Source organism: Pieris rapae, chromosome 21, assembly GCF_905147795.1.
Source record: "Pieris rapae chromosome 21, ilPieRapa1.1, whole genome shotgun sequence".
In the NCBI taxonomy this organism is placed as follows: Eukaryota; Metazoa; Arthropoda; class Insecta; order Lepidoptera; family Pieridae; genus Pieris; species Pieris rapae.
The window spans coordinates 2,595,073-2,618,248 of NC_059529.1; the positions used below are offsets into that span (position 1 = coordinate 2,595,073).

The window sequence follows — 23,176 nt, forward strand, 5'->3', positions numbered from 1 at the left end:
GAGTGTCTTGTCATAAAAAAGCCTGCTTTATTTTTACGCATTTCATTCCTCATAAAATTTAAATTTATCTAATGATGCCTAAGGTTCACTTATTTAAAAAAGAAAAATAGTAACTCCAACAAATAACATAAAAATTGATAAAGAGTCTAGATAAATTGCTTTCCCACTCGATGGAGAGAATTTATCAATTATGGATACATCATTTACAAAATCTTGAACCTTATCTTCATTTAATATTGTTATGCGTTTATCTACTCTAGGATTTATAGGGCTGTAAATACCCAAGTAATCTAAAACGCAAGTAACTTCATTGAAGGAAACAAATTCTTTCTCCAAATTCTCGAACATAGAATAGCCGTCTCCGCCATCAGCCAAAAATGCTGACATAAGAATATTGTATTTTAAATCATTACGTACATCTATTAATTTACTACATCCAATACACATAGCCTTTGCGGATACAACTCTATGACCTGGAATTTTTTCTAAATCATAAGTAACTTCCATTCCAGACATTTGTAAAAATTGTCCTGGTGTATCAATTTTTCTCCATAAGTCTACTGAATGTTCTAGCGCTTGCATCAATACACTTCCATTCATTTTAACTATACAAAGTGTATCTGAAAACGGTATTACGGTTATCCAATCTCCTCTTGTGAGATTGTAAGGTTTTTTAGGTTGATCTAGAGACGTTCTGATTCTACCTCCTTGAATTAATGCAATATTTACTTGTGAAAATTCCATATAATGCCTTTTTGTATAATTTAGCATAGTATCACAGATAAAATCTCCTAAGTTGCACTCAAACAATCTGCAAGTGTCTCCTTGTAAAAACGTCATGGAAGCTCCTACAATTTCATTATTAATGCGATCAATATCAGTATGATATTTTTCGACTATCTGTAAAACTACAGGATCTTGTGGAATTTCTTCATTCAATAGAATGGGTTTGCCATCGAAGTCCATAATATCTCCTTTCTCATTAAATTTTAAAAACAAACTACCCATATATTTTGTGTAAGCATATGCTTGCACAACAAGCACCTTTCTCCCTGATTTTTGCATGACAATTGTTGGGTATGGACCTTGTACAAATTCAGGAATTTCCGTGGTATTAACATTTGATAAAAACGTATTCGAGTGTCCCCCTATTACAAGATCAATATCTTCAACTTCAGTAGCGATTTCCAAGTCTTTGATAAAGCCAGAATGCCCCAAAGCGATAATAATATCAATTCCGTTTTGTTTTAATTTCTTAACTTCCCTTCGTACTGACGTTATTTCATCTTCATAATCAACTTTAGTTTTTGGTGCTAGAAACTTTGTTTCTGGCGTAAGATATCCAACGATACCAATATTGACGCCTTTTTTATTCAGTATAATAGATTTATATAAATTAGTTTCTTCTTTTAGTTCTGGTACATTATCTAAAAGTAGGTTTGCAGCTAAAACGGGCGATGTTAAGTTTTTAATGAACGGTACCAATCCAGCCACAGCTTCGTCAAATTCGTGATTTCCCAGCGACTGGAAGAAAACATTTACTAACTTTACTAAAGGTGTTTTGAGTAAAGCATAATCATGTTTTGAATGTTTTTTAATATATTTATGGAAATGAAAAGCCAGTACATAATAACATTTTTATTTATAAATAACAATATATTTCTTTAAAGGAATACAAATTTTATGGCATTTTATTCATTAGGTTCTTAATATTAATTAATACTGACATTAGGGGTATTGTAGGTTATTTAGCAAAAAATATCACTAAATGTTATCACCCTCGTAAAATATGCAATATTGTTGTTATTACAATTGCAATATAAATTATAGTTGGTCTTAATATGTAAGAACCATCTGTTGCTGAAGTTTGGCTCAGAATTACTCGCCCTTCAATTTCGGGCCAAACTGGGCTGTGTTGTTTAATATACGAACTTGTAGCATCAAATTCTCCATAAGTTAATGATCGTACTGGTAAACCTGTGAACATACTATAGCCATCACCACCGTTAAAAATAAAATTAGGCATTATAACATTGTATTCTTCGTTTTCAGTGACATCTGAGTATAACGGTATCGAACAATTCCCGCATCTTGCCATTATGTTTATAACTTTTGAGCCTATTGGCTTATCTACATTATACGTAACCTTTAAACCAGACACTTGCAGGAATTCTCCAGGAGGATCTAAGTCACTTAGATTTGCAATTGCATGTTCAAGCATTTTTTTTAATATGGTGCCAGTCATTCTTACAAGTACCAAAATTCCTTCAAATGGCAATACTGCTATTAGGTCTCCCTTCGTTATCGTGGTTGGAATTTTCGTAACAGAAATAGAAGATCGTATTCCTCCACCTTGAATGACTGCGATCGGTGCATCCGTCCAGTGTTCTCCATTATATTCCATAGCGTACCTGTATACCATAGCATCGGCGATCAAATTACCGAGATTACATTCTGTGTGTTGGCAACTTAAGCCATCTAAAACCACTGACGTGTTACCAATAACTTCTTCTGTATAATTTAAAACTTTTTCTTTGTATTGATTTATAATATTCAACACCTCCGGGTCTTGCGGTATAGAATTATCTAATAGTATTGGATTTCCATCTGCTCTCAAAAGCTCTCCTTCAGAGTTGAAAACCATATGCAGTTTTCCCAAATATTTTGTGTAGGCATATGCTTGCACCACCGGCACTTGTTTTCCAGAAGTCTGAGTAACGTAAGTTGGATATGGCCCGATAATCTTCTCAGTGTCTGGACTTGTTCCATTCCAAAGGAATGTATTTGTATGACCACCTATAACTAAGCTAAGCCCATCTACTTTCTTTGCTATTTCTAAATCCTTTAAATATCCTGAATGTCCTAACGCTATTATTATTTTCACACCATCTTCTTTTAAGTTTTTCACCTCTCTCTGAAGAGCTGTAACTTCTTCAATATATTCTACATCATTTGGTAAAACTAAATGTTTTGTTTCGGGTGTGAGGTATCCTATAACTCCGATAGGAGTCCCAGATATGTTAAAAACAATGGAGTTTCTTAAATTGACTTCTTTTTCTAGTTCTGGAACTTTGGTTAGTATTAAATTAGCGGCTAATACTGGGGATTTCAAATTTTCGATGAACGGAGTTAGTCCACTGACTCCCTGATCAAACTCGTGGTTTCCGAGGGACTGTAACAAAAGACAATATATTTCTGGGGCATCCCAATATTAGTTTTTTTAATATATTGCTAATAAATGTCTTGTTATATGTTACCTACACGAACAATTACAAATCATTAAGGATAGAAGCAACATGCATAATATATAATATAGATTTTGTGTGTTGTGCCTTTTATTTATAGTTAACAATAAAAGTGCTCGAATGTTTTGATCCATTTAATTCATATAATTATGTCATCCATATAACAGAATAAAACAAAAATAAATAGCAACTGATTGAACTACGTTTATGGTATTTTACTATAACTTATTTATTAAAGCAAATAAAATAGCAAAGAGCTATTTACAAAAATCATCACAGTTTGATATTTCATATCGTTCGCTTTTATCACATTATAATTCTTAGTTTTTTTGCTAAAACATAAAGAATGAATGTTAAAACAAACATCACCTTACGTGAAATTCTAGAAACTCCTAAATTATAATCATGCAAACTATAACCGAAATAAACAGAGTAAGCACCGATAAAGAATTTATATGTCCCAAACTTAAAGCATTCTCGTTATAAATAATAATTCGCCCTTCAATAGCAGGATAGACAGGACTAGTTTTGTTTACGTAATCAGTAGTAGCTTCCAATTCGTTGAATTTCAAATGGACAATTGGTTTGCCAATAAATATCGAATAACCGTCGCCACCCATAGATAAAAATCCATTTATAAGAATATTATAAGGTCTCGTATCATTGAGAGGTAAATAAAGTGGTATTTCACATTCTCCACATAATATTAGAGCTTCTGATACTCTATTACCGGGGCTTCTACTAAAATCATATTCTATTTGCATTCCGGAAATTTGCAAAAATTGTCCAGGGGCACGTATGGTATTGTATGCGGCAACAGAGTGTTCTAACATTATACGCACGTCTGAACCATGTAATGTCACTTTGACAACTTTATCATCAAAGGGCATAACTGTGAGCAAGTCACCCCACGTTATATCACTTATTTTATTTACATGACTAATAGAAGCTCGAATACCGCCTCCTTGAGTAATAGCAATAGGCGTATCTGTCCAACCGGGTCCTGTATACTCAGAGGCATATTTCTGCACTATTGCATCTGTAATCATATTACCTAAATTACACTCCCTTAAACGGCATGATTGGCCATCTAGAAAAACTGAGGTGCTACCAACTATCACATCTGTAAGTTTTAATATTGAATCGCGATACTTGTTAACAATCGCTAGAAGTTCAAGATCTTCCGGAATACTACTATTTAACAGAATTGGATTAGTTTCTCCAATTGATTTGATTTCTCCTTGCATATCAAATGTAAGATGCATGTATCCTATATATTTGGTGTAAGCATAAGCTTGTACTACAGGAACTTTTCTTCCTGATTCTTGTTTGACTATCATTGGATAAGGACCTTGTGCCTTTTCGATATCAGGAGTAGGACCGTTCCAGAGGAAAGTATTTGTATGTCCACCGATGACCAAATCGATATCCTCAATTTCTTTAGCTATTTCTAAATCTTTAACAAAACCCGAATGTCCTAAAGCAATGAAAATGTTTACTCCTTCCTTCTGAAGTCTTTTGACTTCTGCTTTTATAGCAATTACCTCATCTATATAAGTTACATTATTTCTTATAGCTAAGAATTTTGTGTCAGGCGTTAAATAACCAATCACCGCAACTTTAACTCCGTTGATATCAAACACAACCGAGTTCTTTAAATTAACTTCCGCCTTTAAAATCGGTTCGTCATCCAGAATCAGATTAGTAGCAAGATTAGGACAGGATAAGTTTGCAATAAATGGTGCTAAGCCGTTTATTCCATTATCGAATTCATGATTTCCCAGCGACTGCAACAAAAAATATACAAACAAAATTAAACAGTACCTATCAGTTTTTTACATTCGAGCTATTTATTGTGTAAGGCAAACACGCATATATAATTTATTTAAATTATTAATATTTTTAAGCCCATGCATAGTAGATAATTTAATAGTTATTAATAAAAAATGTCGTAATATTGTTTTATTTTTGGAATAAAAATAATTTAGCATTATTATGTAAAGTATAATACCAGTTGCGGCCCAGAGAGAAAAGAAAAGAAAGACGTGTAAGAGATAAACATATTATTGAAGTATAAAGATTTTTAGTTATACAATAAAGATAGTTAGTTACATAGTTAGGCAATTAAATTGTTTACTATAATGGCGACTAGCAGGAATATTGTTGCCTTTATTGCATGAGCAGACCCCGGCACAGAATCAGTGTTTAGTAGCGTAACACGATCTGCAATTTCTGGATATACAGGATTTCTTAGTTTAAGAAATTCCGACACACAGTGAACTTCATCATAATTGAGATTTATCTTTGGTAAGTTTTTGAACATTGAATAACCAAATTCGCCGTTAGCTAGAGAGGATGGCATTATAATTTTGTGTTCCCTTGTGTCCTGAATTGCATAAAAGTCGGGAACCGTACATCTACAACAGCGTACTAGTACATTCACAACCCTAGACCCAGGTTCGTTATCAAAATTGTATGTAACTCTTATACCGGATAATTGAAGGAATCTGTCTGATCCCGAAGTTGTATAACTTGAGACTGAATGTTCGAGAGCCTCCTTTATAATTTTTCCAGTTACATTAACTACTACTAAGTTATTTGTCGCAGGGAGAGCTGACAGCAAATCATTTCTCGTGATATCACCTGGCCTCTGAGCGGGTGCGATCTTACCGTTTAAAGCACCTCCATGAATTATAGCTATTGCAGCATCGGTCCATCTCCAATCAGCTTGATAATTAACTGAGTAATGCAGTATAACGGAATCTGTCACTAAATTGCCAAAATTACATTCTTCTTTCTTACAAGAGGATGCATCTAAAACAACTGCTGTCTTACCTACAATTTCTGAACTAGACTTTAAATTAGTTCTTAGTGTTTCTACCATACGTTCAGCTTCAAGATCCTGTGGAATTGAATTATCGAGTACAATGTAGTTGGCGTCATAATTAATCAATTCTCCATTACGATCAAATTTAGTGGCAATCTTTCCTAAGTATTTTGAATAATCATATGCTTTTATAACTGGTACGCGTTTTCCAGATTTCTGGGTTATTATCACAATGTTTTGTGGGTCGTCCTTTCCGCTCTTTAGTGTCGTACCATTGGTGTAAAAAATATTTTGATTGCCTGCTATGACTATATCAACTCCTTGTACTTCTCTTGCTACATCTAAATCTTTTTGTGAAGATTGTCCCAAGGCAATAATTATGTCAACGTTTAGTTTTTTTAGATTATTCACTTCTTCTGTAAGGGCAAGAACTTCGTCGATATATTCAATGTTGCCGGCGCTGTCTAAAATAGACGAGGAAGGGGTTAGATAGCCAACAATACCAACGAGAACATTGTTTATATTCAGTACAACAGATTTTTTTATCTTTTCGTTGGCTTCAGGGGTGTTAACGATTACATTTGTAGCAATAACAACGGTGTTTAAGCTTTGCATGAGAGGAGAGAGGCTTATCTTGTCCGTATCGAATTCGTTGTTTCCGAGCGACTGAAAAAAAAAAAATATATAAATATATAATTGTACACATTTAATAGTACGCAAAAATGATTAAAGTAACATATAGGTTAGTTTATTTCATATTACAATAAAGAAAGTAGCTCTTAAACCACCCGAAACCACATTAAGAAGCAAGCACAAAACCTTCACCACTGTAATATAGTTAGTTAAGAAAACTAGTAGGTTTAGTGTATTGTGTTAGTGGAAACATTTTAAATATTGCGTTAGCGTTAATGTCTATGTAAAAATAAATTGAACTTACATATTTATTCTTATTCTTCCTTGGTGATATAACTATAGATTTCGAGTTTAGTTTATAATCAATAGTGTCACGAACACAACATACGTCCAATAAGAGTAAATAATATTTCACGCACAATGGACCTATTGAGTGTCAAAGTGCGGAAACAGAGTCAACATACATACATACAAGAGTAATTAATAGACGTATCGAAAATATCTATAAAAATAACCTAAAAATTACCTAAATTGTTCCGATAAGTCGGTTAAACATATACATATTTCATAGTCACGGTGTCTTAAAGAAAACAACTAATACAATTTCTTGTTTATACTGTAATTTTACATTGTGTAACGCATGCAACAATTAGAGTAGTTATTGATTTTCAATACATAAGGCCGTATGTACGAGAGCAATAAATATAGCTCAACCGAGCGGTGTCCGATAGAAAATTTTCACTGCTATGAAAATGTCATTTCATTTGGTGATTGATTTAACCAGCCTTTGTGTTTCGGGATTCGTTTTGATGTGAAAATGGATGTACAAGTGGCGTTTTCAGCTAATAATTTGGCACGCACTTGGCAGATGTGTGCCGGTTTGGAAATCAAAAATCCTTTGCCCAAACCCAAGTGAACCACATAAGTACGAACGAAAATTTCTTTAGTTGTTAATTGATATTTAGAACGTGATCTAAAATTAAGATTCAGAATGGAGACTAGCGATGAGTATAACTCTCGTATGTCAAAATACACATCTTAATTTGCGATAAGTTTCTTTAGTACGAAGGTTTTTATAAATTAAATTCGCCTGATTTTTAATTAGACTTAATAAACATTGATTGTTATGCTATTGCCGATGAGACGGGATGGCACTGAACGGTTTAAATAATTACTTCGTATTGGTAGGCACAAAAGACTAATGTTTGACGGTATGGTAAATTAAAAAAATGTTCCACATTACGTAATTTCAAAGAAAAATCCTTTCGTAAAACCTAGATGTAAAACCCTACATTCTAATTGAAAATATTCCCGATATTAAGACTGTATATTGTGCCTTTAAGCAGGTATCACACTTTAGAATAATACACTCTGCGAATTAAACACAATTATCATTATGTAGGCTCACGGACATCCGTACTGTTATTCTAATATAACTGTTTCTTTTATATCTATTATATAAAAGAAACAATATATATATATAAAAAAATAATATATAACTATATATTACGAATTAACCTTATACTAAGTATACCTAAAATTCGAATTAAGTATTCAACTAAATTTAAAGCAGAAATAACAGACAAGTATGATACTGATAACGTCAAGAATATATAATAACAAACACTTCATTACATAAAACATTGTTTAACTACTGTTTGTTATGTAAATTACATAGAAAATCAGTCTCAGAAATGTGATATGACACATCTAGAACATAACTCTTGATGATAATTTAGTTTAAAGTAACATAATTAAATTGTATTCGTAACATTACTATTATTTGTTTGGTTCATTGTAAAACTATAGTTAATATTATAATATACTTTTTTTTAAAGAACAGGGGGCAAACGGGCAAGAGCCTCACCTGATGTTTAGTGATATGGCAATGAGAGTGTCGGCGGCGGCCCATGGACACTCTCATTGCTAGAGGGCTCGCGAGTGCGTTGCCGGCCTACATCATGAATATATTTCATCATATTATTTCAGAGGAAGAAAACCGAGGTTCCGTTTAGGTCAATAGCGGATCCAGGGCAGAGTAACATCCTATTTTAATTCCTAATCGGTATTTTTTCTAGTTCCTAAGTACCTAAGTCTTTTTCATAAACTGTATGACGCATATTCAAAATGCACGTGCAAAAAGTAATTCTACAATTATCTTTATGTTTAGCAAAAACCACAAATTTTTTGTCTATAGATTTCATTTATAAATCGATGCAAAAATAAGTTAAATATAAATATAGACGCAAATACCGTAAATCCAACTACCTGCTGATAGAACTTATTTGAAAATGGAATGGCAAATCAAATTTCCTAAATATCTAGGCCCTGTAGCCAGAGCTGTAAACACATTACGTAAACATGACAACACAAGAAGCACGTTACAGCTTACGCCTCCACAAAGCAACCACAATTCCATCCAACATCTTAGCCACAGGGCGTAACGAATACTTTGAACTTGAGCGAATAAGCGTAATTCGTATGAGTTTCGCAAATGTGTAACATTTCGTTAAAATATTTTAAAAGAGTATGTATGTAAAAAATGTTAATTGACCGCGAATTTGATCTTGTTATGTCGGCCGTAACATGATATAGCCTGAAGCTTTTCGTTAAACGGATTGTACAACCCAAAAATAATAATATGAACCAGTAATTTATAGGATAAGAGTATTCAATTAATTTTGTTTTTTGGCAGAATATGTGAATGACTGTACACAACCTTAACATTTTGTACCATATTCTTGCAATAAATAAATTATTATTATTAAAATTTACATTTGAGTATTTCATATCTATCTTATTTTCATATCTGTAATTTATATGCCTTATTTCAAATCAATTAATTGGAAAATAAATCTTCTTAAGTGATATTGGTTTATAACAATATTAAAACATTATTGTTTTCATGAAAACTTTACTAGCCAATTAAATTTTTTTTGTTATTAATAAACTCAGATATTACCTAGACCGGTTTCAAACTGTACCATAATTATAATATCTCATTATCTATGAGTAACATACAATATTACAAAATATTGTGTGACACAAACCGAATATATTAGTGTAAGGACCTTCAAATACTCTACTCTATTAATACTGTTTTCTGTGTAAACAAAACATTTGATATGATTAAATTCTGCATTAGTTGTTTTAATAAGTTTTCTCATCTTTTGAGTTCCAACTTCCGGTAATGGTCTTTATTGTTTTATATTACGGTGTAATTTACAATGCATAAAATGCTTCGTCCTGCTAATAACGGACATACACAAACAAGGAACCAAATAGAAAAATAACACGTAGGTATATATCCGCGAACAAAATCTTCAAACATTGGACACGACTCACCGACGTCATTGCGTCTTGCTCAAACCGAAACAAAGTAATAAAGACAGATAACTTTCGCACATATACTTACAACAGCGTCAGGCTGCAAAGCATTAAGGAACTCAGCAGCTATCTTCCACTTATAAATGGTAAACCAGGCGGTGCCTGTGTAAGTGTCTCCAGCATTGAGGTACAGGACAGGTGGACCTTCACCAGATTCAGCAGCCTTACGAGCCTCTTTCACCCTGGAATAATATATTAAATCTAAAGATATAGAAATAATGTAAAAAATGTATGCCGTGTAAATGGTGTAAGGTATAAAGTAGCTGAATTAAAAATTTATCAGTAAGCGTCGGGGTAATACTACCCTCATATTTTAATGTCAGATTCAGAAACGAGAGAACGCTATCAAGGCCCTTACAGGCCTTTACTAGCTGGTCTTATCAAGTAAAGGCCCTTACCATATGAGTAAATGAAGTCGTTATTGACATAGGGAAGACATACTTAGAAGACTCCCTAAAATAGTGTAAAAAAGAGATTAGTAATATTTACCTATTTATCTACGTGAAATTCACTAGTAAAACATCAAAGCTTATAAAAATCAGTTAAGTACTAGACTTGGTAATTTTGCGGTTTGCGATGTTACAACCATATTAGATGTATGTCAATGTGCGCATACTTTAAACGCGTTTCTTTTTACAATCAATACATACAATAAATATCAACCTATCAACCCGAATTGTAGTTCTGAGAATCGAAGCGAGGACCGCGTAGGACAATATATAATATTAAATTATCGTTTTTCAAACCTATACTATTGCATATACATGCAGTGGTATGTGTGCTTTTGAAAGATATTTTATTTTTCTTAAATTCTTTTTAAATCAAGTTTACTGGTTCAATGTAGTGTAGTGTAACACTGTTTATCTTTTAGAAATATCACACACACCGAAATTAGTTATATAACAATATAATTGTCGTACTTTGTTAAAATAAGCAGCAATGTTGATTATTTTATGATCAATGAAACGAAATATAGATATATACTAACACATGGGCAACCCTAGGAAACCCTCCATAGCACTTTCCAGCATCTCTATCAGCAGTAGTACAGGCTCCACTCAACTGTGAAGTTTGCTCAAAGCGAGCATGCATGTCATTGTTGTGAAGTATCAAGAGTTCGAATGTGCCATCGTTACTTGGCGATTTTACGATGCTACTCGATGATAGGGCTATCACGGCGATCACCGTTGTCAGATGCAGTATTGCCTGGAATGAGAAGAAAATATAAGTATAAGAGAGATTTATTATATAAGGATAAGATTGTAGCTCACAGTACAGATGATATCATATACTATGTTCTAGTCCTTGTAAATTACGTTGTACATTTTTAATGTAACAGGGAGCAAACTTGCAGGAGGCTCATCTCCTATAAAATGATACCGGCGCATAAACACTAGCCAGAGTACACATTGTCAGAGGGATCGCAGGTGCATTGCCGGCTTTTTAGGAATTGGAACGCTCCTTTCTTAAATGACCCTCAGTCCCGTTGGCTCGGAAGCATCGGTGGGCAGTGGTCCACATGGTGGTAGTAAATCCTTATTGATTGGAGAAAATAATAGTAAAGTTAAAAGCTTTTGAAATTGATTAAAGCCTTTTCGTCGAATATAAGCTTCAAATAGATATTGAACATTTTATCCTTAATTAGTTTCCAAATGAAAATGTAGCGGATTATTAATTAAAGCCGTATAGTTCTTTTGTAATAGGACTGGCAGTTGTGTGAAATAAAGCCATGTTACTCTCGGCATTGTTTCATTGTAGCATTGATTTTACTAACAGAGTGAGCCTATTTACCGCTAATATACAGTATTATTCACGCTATGATAGTTTTGGATGTGTTGTTCTGCTATAAAAGTCAGTGGCCCTACAATCTTTTTAGGTCTCGGACTCAGATTTCTAGGCAAGTAGGTAAGGCTCCTGTGCCTGATACACGCCGTCGACTTTATGGGTCTAAGGTAAGAGAGGGTTCCAGTATTACGTAAACGCGTTTTTCTAGGCAGTATTTGCCGCGCACCACCACTTTGTGGAACCAGCTGCCGACTGAAGTATTTCCGAACCAATTCGACTTAGGGTCCTTCAAGAAAAGAGCGTACCAATTCTTAAAAGGCTGGTAATGCACTCGCGAGCCCTCTGGCGTTGAGTGTCCATGGGCGGCGGTATCACTTAACATCAGGTGAGACTCCTGCCCATTTGGCCCCTGTTCTATAAAAAAAATAGTAGAACGATTCGATTTATGTGGTGTGGAGTACGAAAAGTCGAAAATAATATTAACAATAACGCATAATTCAATCCCCGCCCCGCATCGTAACGTTTTATTGGTAAGCTTACTTTAAATATAACAGGGGGCAAACGGGCAGGAGGCTCACCTGATGCTAAGTTATACCGTTACATTGCTAAAAATCTCGCAAGTGCCAGCACGTTTCTTATAGGATCTTAAACCTAATTTGTTCGGAAATATTTCAGTGGGTTGGTTTCACATAGTGGTGGTGCGCTTAAACTGTCTTAAAAACGCTAGCTATTATTGAGATTACTTTGTATGTAGGTTAATTATTTTATGTATCATAAGTATCGTAGCTTATTACTAATATAATAGAAAACATAAAACCTAAACCTTCTTATAACTAATTATAAACAATACAATTATTTGTGTGTAACTAAATATATGATTCAGTATAATATTGTGAAGTATCTCAAATGAAATTATTATACCTAAATCACACTCGAATTAATGTGTCTACGATTTCGTGTAAATATTTAACTTTAGGTGGTAGAAATGAAAATCATACTTAAATCACTATACTGTTTAATATTACATGAATATTTATCGCGCTCGCAATTTCCAGAGAATTTTACGTCGCGCTAAAACATTTTCCACGCGTCATATTAAGGTTTAAGAATATCAAGTACCGTGCTTATGCATTTCATGCAGGTTTAAAATTGATTTGCAGTTTTGGTTTTAAGCAAAGTTAGTCGTTGTAATTCGCCTGGTTACTGGGTGCTTGGTGTAGTCTATAGTCAAGTATGGGTACGATTGAGTCTAGATTATGACATATATTCATATGCGTTGGTTTAAGATGGTCAAAGTCTACGCCGAGTCGTGCCCCAGACAAATTTCATTATCATATTCATTGTCCTAGTCAAATCACGACGTCTCGTTTCTATTGTTTTTGGTGACTAGAAGAAAAGTTTCTTACTAATCTGTGAAGCCTTATTTAATTAATTTAATTATAAAAATCCGCACATTAGGCATGCAAATGTCATATTAATTTTATAATGTTTTATATTACAAACATTTGATTCCATGGAAGATGGGTCGGGTTTTGGTATGGGATGCCACCTGTTCAGACACACTGGCCCCTTCCAATCTTCATGGAACTAACAAGAGAGCTGGTGCGGCTTGTGATGCGGCTGAATAAGCTAAAGTCTGCAAATACAGGGGTCTAGGCTCTGAATATGATTTTGTCCCATTCGGTGTCGAGACCCTTGGTCCGTGGGGTCCTAGCGCATTTAAGCTTTTTAGGGAATTATCAAAAAGGTTAGTCGACATCACAGGAGATCGAAGAGCTGGCAGCTACCTCGCACAAAGAATTAGTCTAGCTATTCAAAGGGGGAACGCTGCTAGTATCTTCGGAACCTTGCCTAAAGGGACTCCTTTTAATAATATTTTTTAATAATTAAATTTTAAGGTTAGTTATTAGATATATTTTTATGTATTATGTTATTTCTGTATTAAACTTAATGTTATTAATTTAAACACATTAATTTCGGTATTGTAATACAAACATTAACGTAATGTCATAATAATAAGTAAGTTAAGTTATTTAGAATTATTGTCAAACTTATAATCTAGATACTCGCCTACGCTACAAAAGCACCTTGCCTTTAAAAATGTAATCACCTTCCCCTTGAAAGAATTGATAAAAATATAATATTTTTTTATTTCAAACACATACTTGTATCAACTTGAAAGAATAGAGTTGTAAGGAGAAGATCAAAATTCAAAAGTAGTTGAGAGTAGTTTATTTATTGTATTTTGTTAAAGTTACGTAATGTATATTTGCGTAATGTGTAAAATTTTACATAAATTATTATTTGCATTATAATAAACGATTGTCCTGTTAGTAGTTTCAGAATGTCAAACTAAATCTAGTTTCAAGAGCTCTCGAACATTGGACATTTAATTTTTACTGTATGCGGTTTGACATATTTGACAGGACTCAAGACGAGATTGTGAATTAAAATGTGGACCTTAGTCTCGCTAAGTCGATTTCCAATTATTTGCGAAAACTAAGCAAACTGATGACTGAGACATAGACATTTCGATTCACGGTAGACTCGTTTCTGACTCTCATTCTAAGTATGACCTTTGTATGTTAGAAACGTTATAATTCTTATCTCTCTATTTTATTGTAATACAAAGATAGTGAGTTTTTCAAATAAACATTTTATTCAAAAACAGTTATTTGTTCATTTATTTTAAAATAAATTGCAGTTGACAAAATATTATTGTTTTATTATACGTATATTAATATTAATCCAGTAGACTTTATCTAAAGAATATCTCATTAACACATTTGATAAGATAAACGCGAAAATAGTTTGCTTATGTAGGCAACAACTTAGCGACTTGGAATATATTTAGGTGGAAATAAATCAAATACATATTGCCATTTACCGTTGTTGTGGCATAGTGGTTAAAGCATTGTGTATATTCAGAGGTCTTAGTTTCCATTGATGTTGAAAAAACTACGGGTTGGTGCCTTGGTTGGTATATAGGATAGGCCTTGCATTTCTGTATCTATTTCATTACATTTGTTACTGTAAGCATAACACCCTTTTCTGGGTCCAATGGCAGCCGGTTTATTCAGCAAATGTTATATGCGCACGTAGAAGGAATTCCATTAGTGCACAGCCGGGAATCGAATCTACGACGTTAGGGATGTGAGTCAGTGACTAGGTCAACACTGATATTTACACACACCGTTGCCTTAAACAATCATTAAAATAAAAGCGCGGAAATGTAATTAACCCATTTGGGAGGTCTTCAAAGCCTTCGTAAAACATATCAATAACCAAAATCAACTATAAAATATTATTCCACTACAAAAAACTTCATCCATTACTTGGCTTGAATCTTAATTAAGGTGTAGATTGCCAATCAATTAGATTAGTCGATACTCGATAGCCATGTTCGCTTTGAGCAGGAAAACAGTCGAAGCGAGACGTGCTCGTAAACTATCTCATTTTTATTCTAAGTGTATTTTCTTTCGTGACATGTATATTATAAGCGAAGTTCCGTTGACTGCACCGTTCTATGATTTATGAATTTTTCATATTTCGAACGCTGTAGCTTCAGTTTGAAAATTGACATTTCTTTAACTGACTGTTGTCATAATCTTTTTATTTATCATGATTTTTTTTCTGTGAGTAACCTAATGACCTCGAGAATCATGTTCCAATAGAAAATTATTATCAAACCTTGCGCAATAATCGTGATATTTATATGTCAATTATTAGTGGGATTAAAATTATCTTATAATACATGCATAATATGCATGTAGATAAAGATATATATATTGTATCAAATTAATTGAATTTGTTACAAATACTCAATTATTGTTTAAAACTATCAGTGTTAATCGCAGATTTGATATCCACTACTTCAATCATACAATACTCGTATCATAGTAGATGTCATAATATTCTATTTTATATTTTATTAGGCCGATTTTAGTATATACCTACTTGCTAAATATTCTAAACTTCACACAATAAACTAAAATAGAAATCCCCAAGAACTAAACACAGTAACAATAAAAGTGCGTCAATATAATGAATGAATGAACGAACGATATATTTTTAATAATACAAGCGGATGATAATAAAAAGGTTGAATTGCGCGTTGAAGCTAATTTCTGGGAAATGTGACAGAAACTAGGTCACCTAGAAGTCTGGGTAAGACGCATCGATCTTGTCTCCCGGCTGTAGTGTGGGAATCTTAGGAATCAATACACGTAGGTGGTAGAAAACTGTATCGGTCTTCGGATAACGCGAGTACGATATGTATATTTGGTGCAAAATTTAGAATCCATTTTAATATTATTAGCATATTCAGAAATATTTCATTTAGTTTAAATGGATGTTTTAATCTTTTAGGCAATTGCTATTAACTAGAAATTACTAAACTTAATTTGAACTTGTATAGTACATAGTCTTAGATTATTATCTACATTAATGTAACTAGTCGCGTTGTTTCTCCTTTTATTTTTGTTTAATATATATTCATTTATCTAGTTGGTTTGCGTCCTAACTATTTTATAGATACTATCGCTTTCACTCAATGAAAATGTATGATTAAGATATGCTGATTTCTACATAAAAATAATAAATGTCAGGGTTCAGAATTTAGGCAATTGCTTATTTGGAATTATAGTTCACTAAAAATACTTAACTAGCCCTTTTTATTAAAGTTGGTCTGTTTTTTGGTACCTAGAAAGTGCTTCTTACAGATTAGATGCCATTGTGAAATGAACTATCGCTAAAATTACTAGGAAGGTTTCAATGAGGTGTTTTGAATAACATCATATTAGTGTATATATTGTAATTATAACTATAACATTGAAACCAAATAATATTTAGAATTTGGTGAATGACTGTTGTGACACAGTTTTTAATTTAGAATAAACAAAATTTAAAAAAAAATCTAATCGAAAGTTTTAATGTCATATTAAGCCTTTTGCTTTAATTTAAACATTAACAATACTTAGTAATTATTAATTTTGATACTAATTGTAAAAAACTCAATAATAATCTGTATCAGAGTTATTATCGTAAGTAATATTAGATAAAAGAGCTACACTTAGCGTTAAGTTTCTGCTCTTAAGTAAAGGGCAGAGAACTTAAGTTACAAAATACGTATTGTGCCTTAAGTACCAGCCCTACTGCTTTTTGTATACATGTTTAAACAAATGGTATCTATCAACTATTATCTAGTTACATGTAATTTATATATTCTAAGCAAATAACCTTGTACAAAAAATTGGCCTCAAACAATTAGATGGGCGATCGTCTCGTTTGATCGATGACCATGAATTCGATCAATAAAAACTGCACTGCTGACCGGTTTAACTGACGCGAGAATTTACAACTTTGATTTTAACTATATGACTGTTTTTTTTTTAATTTATGCGTAATTTTTTTTATATTTCTCGCGAAACACGAACGTAAAAACAATTCGAAATGGTATGTGCGTATTAGTTCAATATATTTGTTAATAAAATATATTGAATGTATATAAGTATTACTGGTACCAAAAAATATATTATTCAAACGTCTGTAGAAATGGATTTCTGTAATTAACGAAGTATATTTTTTGTAATCACTTTGTTTATAAATGTATTTCAATACAGAACCGCGTCCTATTCTATATCTTTATATATTTCATACATCTATGGCTTGTGTATAAAGCCGTCTCTTCTTTATCAAAACCTAACCAATATAAACCGAAATTACGTATAATAATCGCAAATATGTAGTTCAATAGTTTGTAATTGAGAACAATGTTAATGTTCATATTGTTATTAAAAGTTCGCAGAATGTAATTAATAACGTAATAAAACTCTTGAGAAAATTCATTGGAAACGCCGAGGTTGTAATGAGTTGTACTATTTAATTTAATTCTTTGAATTTTAATAAATTTAAAATTTCTATTATTTCTCTAATACGTCTTATAGCTATCAATCAATATCTCAGATACTCGTACAATAACATTTAAATGCTGTCAATAACAATAAATAAAATTTAAATTGTCGTTATTTTTATATAATTCAATTTTCGGCGAATGAATTTAGCTACAGGCTCCATAATTATCATGTAGATCCTTCAGCAGCCGCCTACACTCATATACACGCCCTAGTGCTATTGAATCGCCTCATTTATGAACGTATTAAAAGCAGCAAATAGTGATATTATAAGCTCATATAAAAAGCTCAGGTATGGGCGGCGCATTGTATTAATTTCAACTCCACATGACAATAATGAATACAACATTTTTGCGAAGGCTTTGTCATTACACAAATTGAAATATGAAATGCATAAAAGGCATATGTAATATCAAAACAGGCTTCCCGTAATGCGGTACTGTTTTTAATACAATACCGGGTGATATTATAACTTTGGCATATAGTTGGTGTTTTTAATTTGAAAAGTTTAACGTTTGTGATGTGTTTTTGGAATTGTACACGTATCGATATTTCCAGGTGTTTCATGATCGTTTGTCAATCTAATAGGTAAGTAGGTGATCAGATTTGTCGCCTGACACACGACGTCGACTTTTTATGTTTTCTTTCATCAATCAAACAAAATGTCAAACGCACCAAGTCCTCGTTTCTGAGGGTAATAGAAGTATGTCCAAAAGGTTGGGTTGAGCAGAGCAGAGAGAGAGTTTAGAGTTAGACTGAGCGCTCAGTCTCTTTTCTGAAGCTTCTTTTCTTTACACCAAATGCACATACGTGGGATACGTATGTGCATTTGGCGCGGTTTAAATCCAGCTGAGGTATGAATCGACTCACCCCAGGTGCTCTGCTACTCAAGAAACCGTGGGAAACTAAACCGACTAAAGTACTAACATGACCGCATCAAATAGGCCCTCGTGATTACTATTATTTTTAACTAGGACGCCATATAGCGTCGATAAACTTCTCCTTCTCTCCCTTCCCCTTATATCTCTCAAAATGATTCTTATGCTGCGCTCTCCCTCTCTCTCATTCTGCACACTCCTCTGTATCAGTATTTGCTTGTAACAAGAGGCCTATTAGACACCACGCCTCGCAGCTATCAAATATTTTTTTAATCCTAAAAACCCTATTTAAAGAGAATACTAAGCGTGACTCCAGGATATCAAAAACGCACCTCGGGACATTTTGTTTTTGAAGACACCCGGTCTTCGGACCGACTCGGTGAGTCAGATCATCAACGAATAAACTATTTGTTGATGAGATAATATCTACAGACAAAGTAAAATGATGAAAGTAAAAAAAATTACAGCTGAAAAGGTCCATTGAATTTTGTTAATTAAACAAATGATTTTAGTGAAGTAAATGTGTTTAATACAAAATTGCAAGATATAATATTGGTCATTCTCCATGCTCTGCTGGAGTTGCTGATAACATGAATTAAATGAGAAATAAAATACAACGTTCGAGGATTTTTCACATACATTTATTGTTCTTGTAATTTTCTACGGCCATTGTGTTCATGTATGTTTATATATGTAGATAATAGTTATTACGTTCAATTACTTTGCGTCGGCTTAATTTTAACAAAAATTACAAAATACATGTTTTATACAGAACATTTCTAAAGAACCATTGCTATATAGCGATATTTGTGTCCAAAATATCGAATCCTTTGAAACGTTATATTCCAGTCTGGAGCACAAATATAATAAATAATCTATAATAAAGTCTCTTTCACGATAAGGGATAACAGACGCTAAAAATACTTGTCTTCATGTAGTTCTAGTCTAAGCGTACCTATAAAATAGATATTCTAGACAAAATTGTTGAGGGTCAAAAATAATAATGCATATTTTGGAACGTAATTGGAATTAATTTTCAAGAGTTCAATGTATTGTACGTTATTTAAAAAAATTAAGGAAAAATACAATTTAATCACACTATCATTACTGCATTAATATATAAGAAACTTGTTGTCTATTCAAGTTTCATACGACGGTTGTCGAGACGCAATTATTTTTGCTAGAACTCTTCTAGTAATTCGGGTCCTCACAACCCACCATAGGCGCACATATTTTTATATAACCGATCAGGAATTGGAATCTTTTTACTACATAAACATTTAGCCACAAAATTCTTCACAACGAAGGTAAATTATAATAACAAATATTATATTATTGTTTTATATTATTCATATTTAATATATGTTCCGTTGGAATATATACTTGGAGGAATTCAACGATTCCGTAAAAGTGTATTGGATTTGACATATTATAGAAGGCATACTTAGCTAACTAAGTCTCGTCTCGGAATCTTACCCTAATGCTCATTCTGCTGGAAAAATAATTCATACACGTCTAAGAATATATGATTTCAAGAGGAAAGCAACTGTATGGTGTGAAGTTTCAAACTGACATTTTTTTTTATAGAACAGGGGGCATACGGGCAGGAGGCTCACCTGATGTTAAGTGATACTTATATAGTCTCTGAAGAACCATTGTGAAAATGTGCGCTCAGTTATTGTTTTTTTTATAGACCAGGGGCAAACGGGCAGGAGGCTCACCTGATGTTAAGTGATACCGCCTCCCATGGACACTCTCGATGCCAGAGGGCTCGCGAGTGTTACCGGCCTTTTAAGAATTTGTACGTTCTTTTCTTGAAGGACCCTAAGTCGAATTGGTTCGGAAATACTATATTTTGTGCAATTATTTTAATCAAACAGCTTTTAATGGTATATAATTGTAATATATGGTACAGTATACGCCTTGTGTTAACAAATAAGTTCCTTTTTAATTGAACTATTTAAAAAACATAAAGCAACTAAGAAATCCAATCTTGAGTCGAGATTGTTAATTCGTGATTTTGTGGGATTGAGAATTACAATCTCGCGAGATCTCGGAATCCTAAATATTCAGTAGTTATTTTAGTATAACTTCTTAAGAAGCTCGGAATATCGAAATGGTAAAACGCATGACAGCAAAGATGACGTTTATTACACTTACTCTAGTAAATCCTGTGAGATCTCATCATATTAAGCCTCAGGATTGATCTCAAAAGTGACACGAGAAGCAGTCCCTAGTTTAAACATGGATCTTTTATTAATAAAAATAAAAATACCTAGTTGCCGAATTGTATGCGAAATACCACGTATATTTTTTTTCTTTATTATCATTCTCAGGACAAGGTTTATTCAGAAGAAAAGATGTTATATAACTTATAATATAAGATAATATAAAGAGAAACATAAATAAAGATACAATATTCTTAGGTGTTTAATAATTATTTGATCTATGTACCTGACTTTGTACAATTAGAAAATTTGTTATCATTAAATAGACTGATTGATGAACGAATTTATATGGAAATATTTTAATAGATCTAGATTCTAGAGTCTATCATAGTGTCAAAAATATCTACACAGATTATATATAATTTTTCTAACTTGATGTGGCAAACTGTCGCTAATCATTTCTGTTCCATCATTCCTTCAAATATTAATTTATAAAATATAGTATCCCAGTAACAATATTTTAATTATATTAATATACAATTACAAACTAAAAATATATCTAATAACTAACCTTAAAATTTAATTATTAAAAAATATTATTAAAAGGAGTCCCTTTAGGCAAGTTACATGTTAAATATATTGAATAATTTCTGGACCAAATTCAGAATGACCAAGACACATTTTGGGTCAGAGGTATATTCGTACATATTTGCACATGTTTATATCAATTTGCATATGTCTTATATGTATTTAATTTGGTACAGTTTCTCATCGCTTATCGCGTCTAGATCATTTCGTGCTAATTACTTCATTACCTTGATGTCAATTTAAATTAAGCGGCTATTTCTATGAAAACAATTAATTGTTTGAATTAATTTTGCATGCACTTATACGTAGAATTTAAACTATCTTTGACACAAGTTTTGATAGTTATAGTTTATAAATCAGTATTTACAGCGTATAGCGTATAGTAACGACTCTACTGTTAAGATACCTCCAATGCAGGGTATGACTTTACATATTATATTAACTCTAAATTGAATAGAATAAAAATAGAATATTTATGTCCTTAACGAAAACATTGTAAATAATACTAATTTATTTACAATGTTTCCGTCTAGTCTTAGTTAAAAAGCGTTGTGTCAGGCGGCAGAAACATCATAATAAAAAGAACAAGCTGTTTTGGCGGGAAATCCACTCATAGATAACAAAAAGCATTGTAGAGGTGAAGTTAGCAGGTATATTCGATATCACTATTCATTCAAAGAATTGTTGTCAATGGTTTACACATGACTATTGAATTTTTTGAAAGATAGTCTATTGTTTTAAAAATCCTTGATGATTTAAATAATAAAATATATTTCTTTTCGGTGTTTGATCATTTTTAGTTCTTTATATAACGAGAAAATTTGCATAATATAAAAACGTTCGATATTTAAATGAGCGACGCATGTAATTATGAAATAGATTCTTTTGGCAGAATTTAAAAAAGGAACTTGGCACGATATGAGTTACCTGTTCCAACAAACCCTTGCAGTTCTCAGAATATTGGGACATTATTACCAAAACCGTTTTGTTCGTAGTTTTTACGGTGTGTTTAAATATATTGTCTACATTTATGAAGTCATGTTATATGATTCGACTACATCATAACTGTTTATTGTTTTATAACCGTTTTGCTGAGCGTAACAAATCCACGTTTAAAGAAATATTCAACGTGACAAAAATTTATGAAATTATTGTTATCTTTATTACTTTGGATTTTGATTATTATTATCTTAATTGTATTGAATACGTTTTTAAAACATTAAGTTGGCGTTTTTAGTTTTTTATTTTCCTACACTAGAGGATTCGTTACATAAATTTTTTACAATTTCTAAACTTCACGGAAAGGTATTTTCTAAGCATTAACCTTCAACATAACGCCCAAAACATACATAAAAATATAGTAATGTTATGTAAGATGTGTATGGAGAACTGAATATGCTAACTTACCATTACTTTTCGCTGCACACAATGTGGCCACAATTAATTAAAGTAAAAATGATAAACGTCTGCCCTGATTGGCGGCCGGCACGCGACTGCCGGTGTTTCAGGTAACTTGCTATGAAAATAAGTGCGCATGCGCATCTGATAATATTGATAAAGAATTTTATGATTTGGGAGGCGAATACAAATGGTTCTATAATTTAAATAACCAGTGGCACTGCAGTCTTAATGGGTCTTGGCGACAGAGATCTTTTCATTTATTAGACATTTATCATTTTTGTTTATGGTCAAGTAAGGACGAAAAATCAATTGCCGCTCGAAGACTCTGAAGAAGTTGTCTTGGTATTTAGTA

General features: G+C 32.6%; 1 protein-coding gene across 1 annotated transcript; it reads right to left on the reverse strand.

Moving 5' to 3' along the window:
* LOC110995442 lies at window positions 1-22,948 on the reverse strand. The gene is made up of 7 exons (XM_022262608.2): window positions 22,831-22,948; window positions 11,081-11,298; window positions 10,121-10,274; window positions 5,464-6,738; window positions 3,824-5,032; window positions 2,204-3,172; window positions 1-1,524 (listed from the first exon to the last, which is right to left on the reverse strand). Exons 1-7 carry the CDS (start codon window positions 22,831-22,833, stop codon window positions 94-96), a joined length of 5,259 nt encoding a protein of 1,752 aa, XP_022118300.2. The 5' UTR covers window positions 22,834-22,948; the 3' UTR covers window positions 1-93.
* Between the last annotated feature and the right edge of the window lie 228 nt (window positions 22,949-23,176).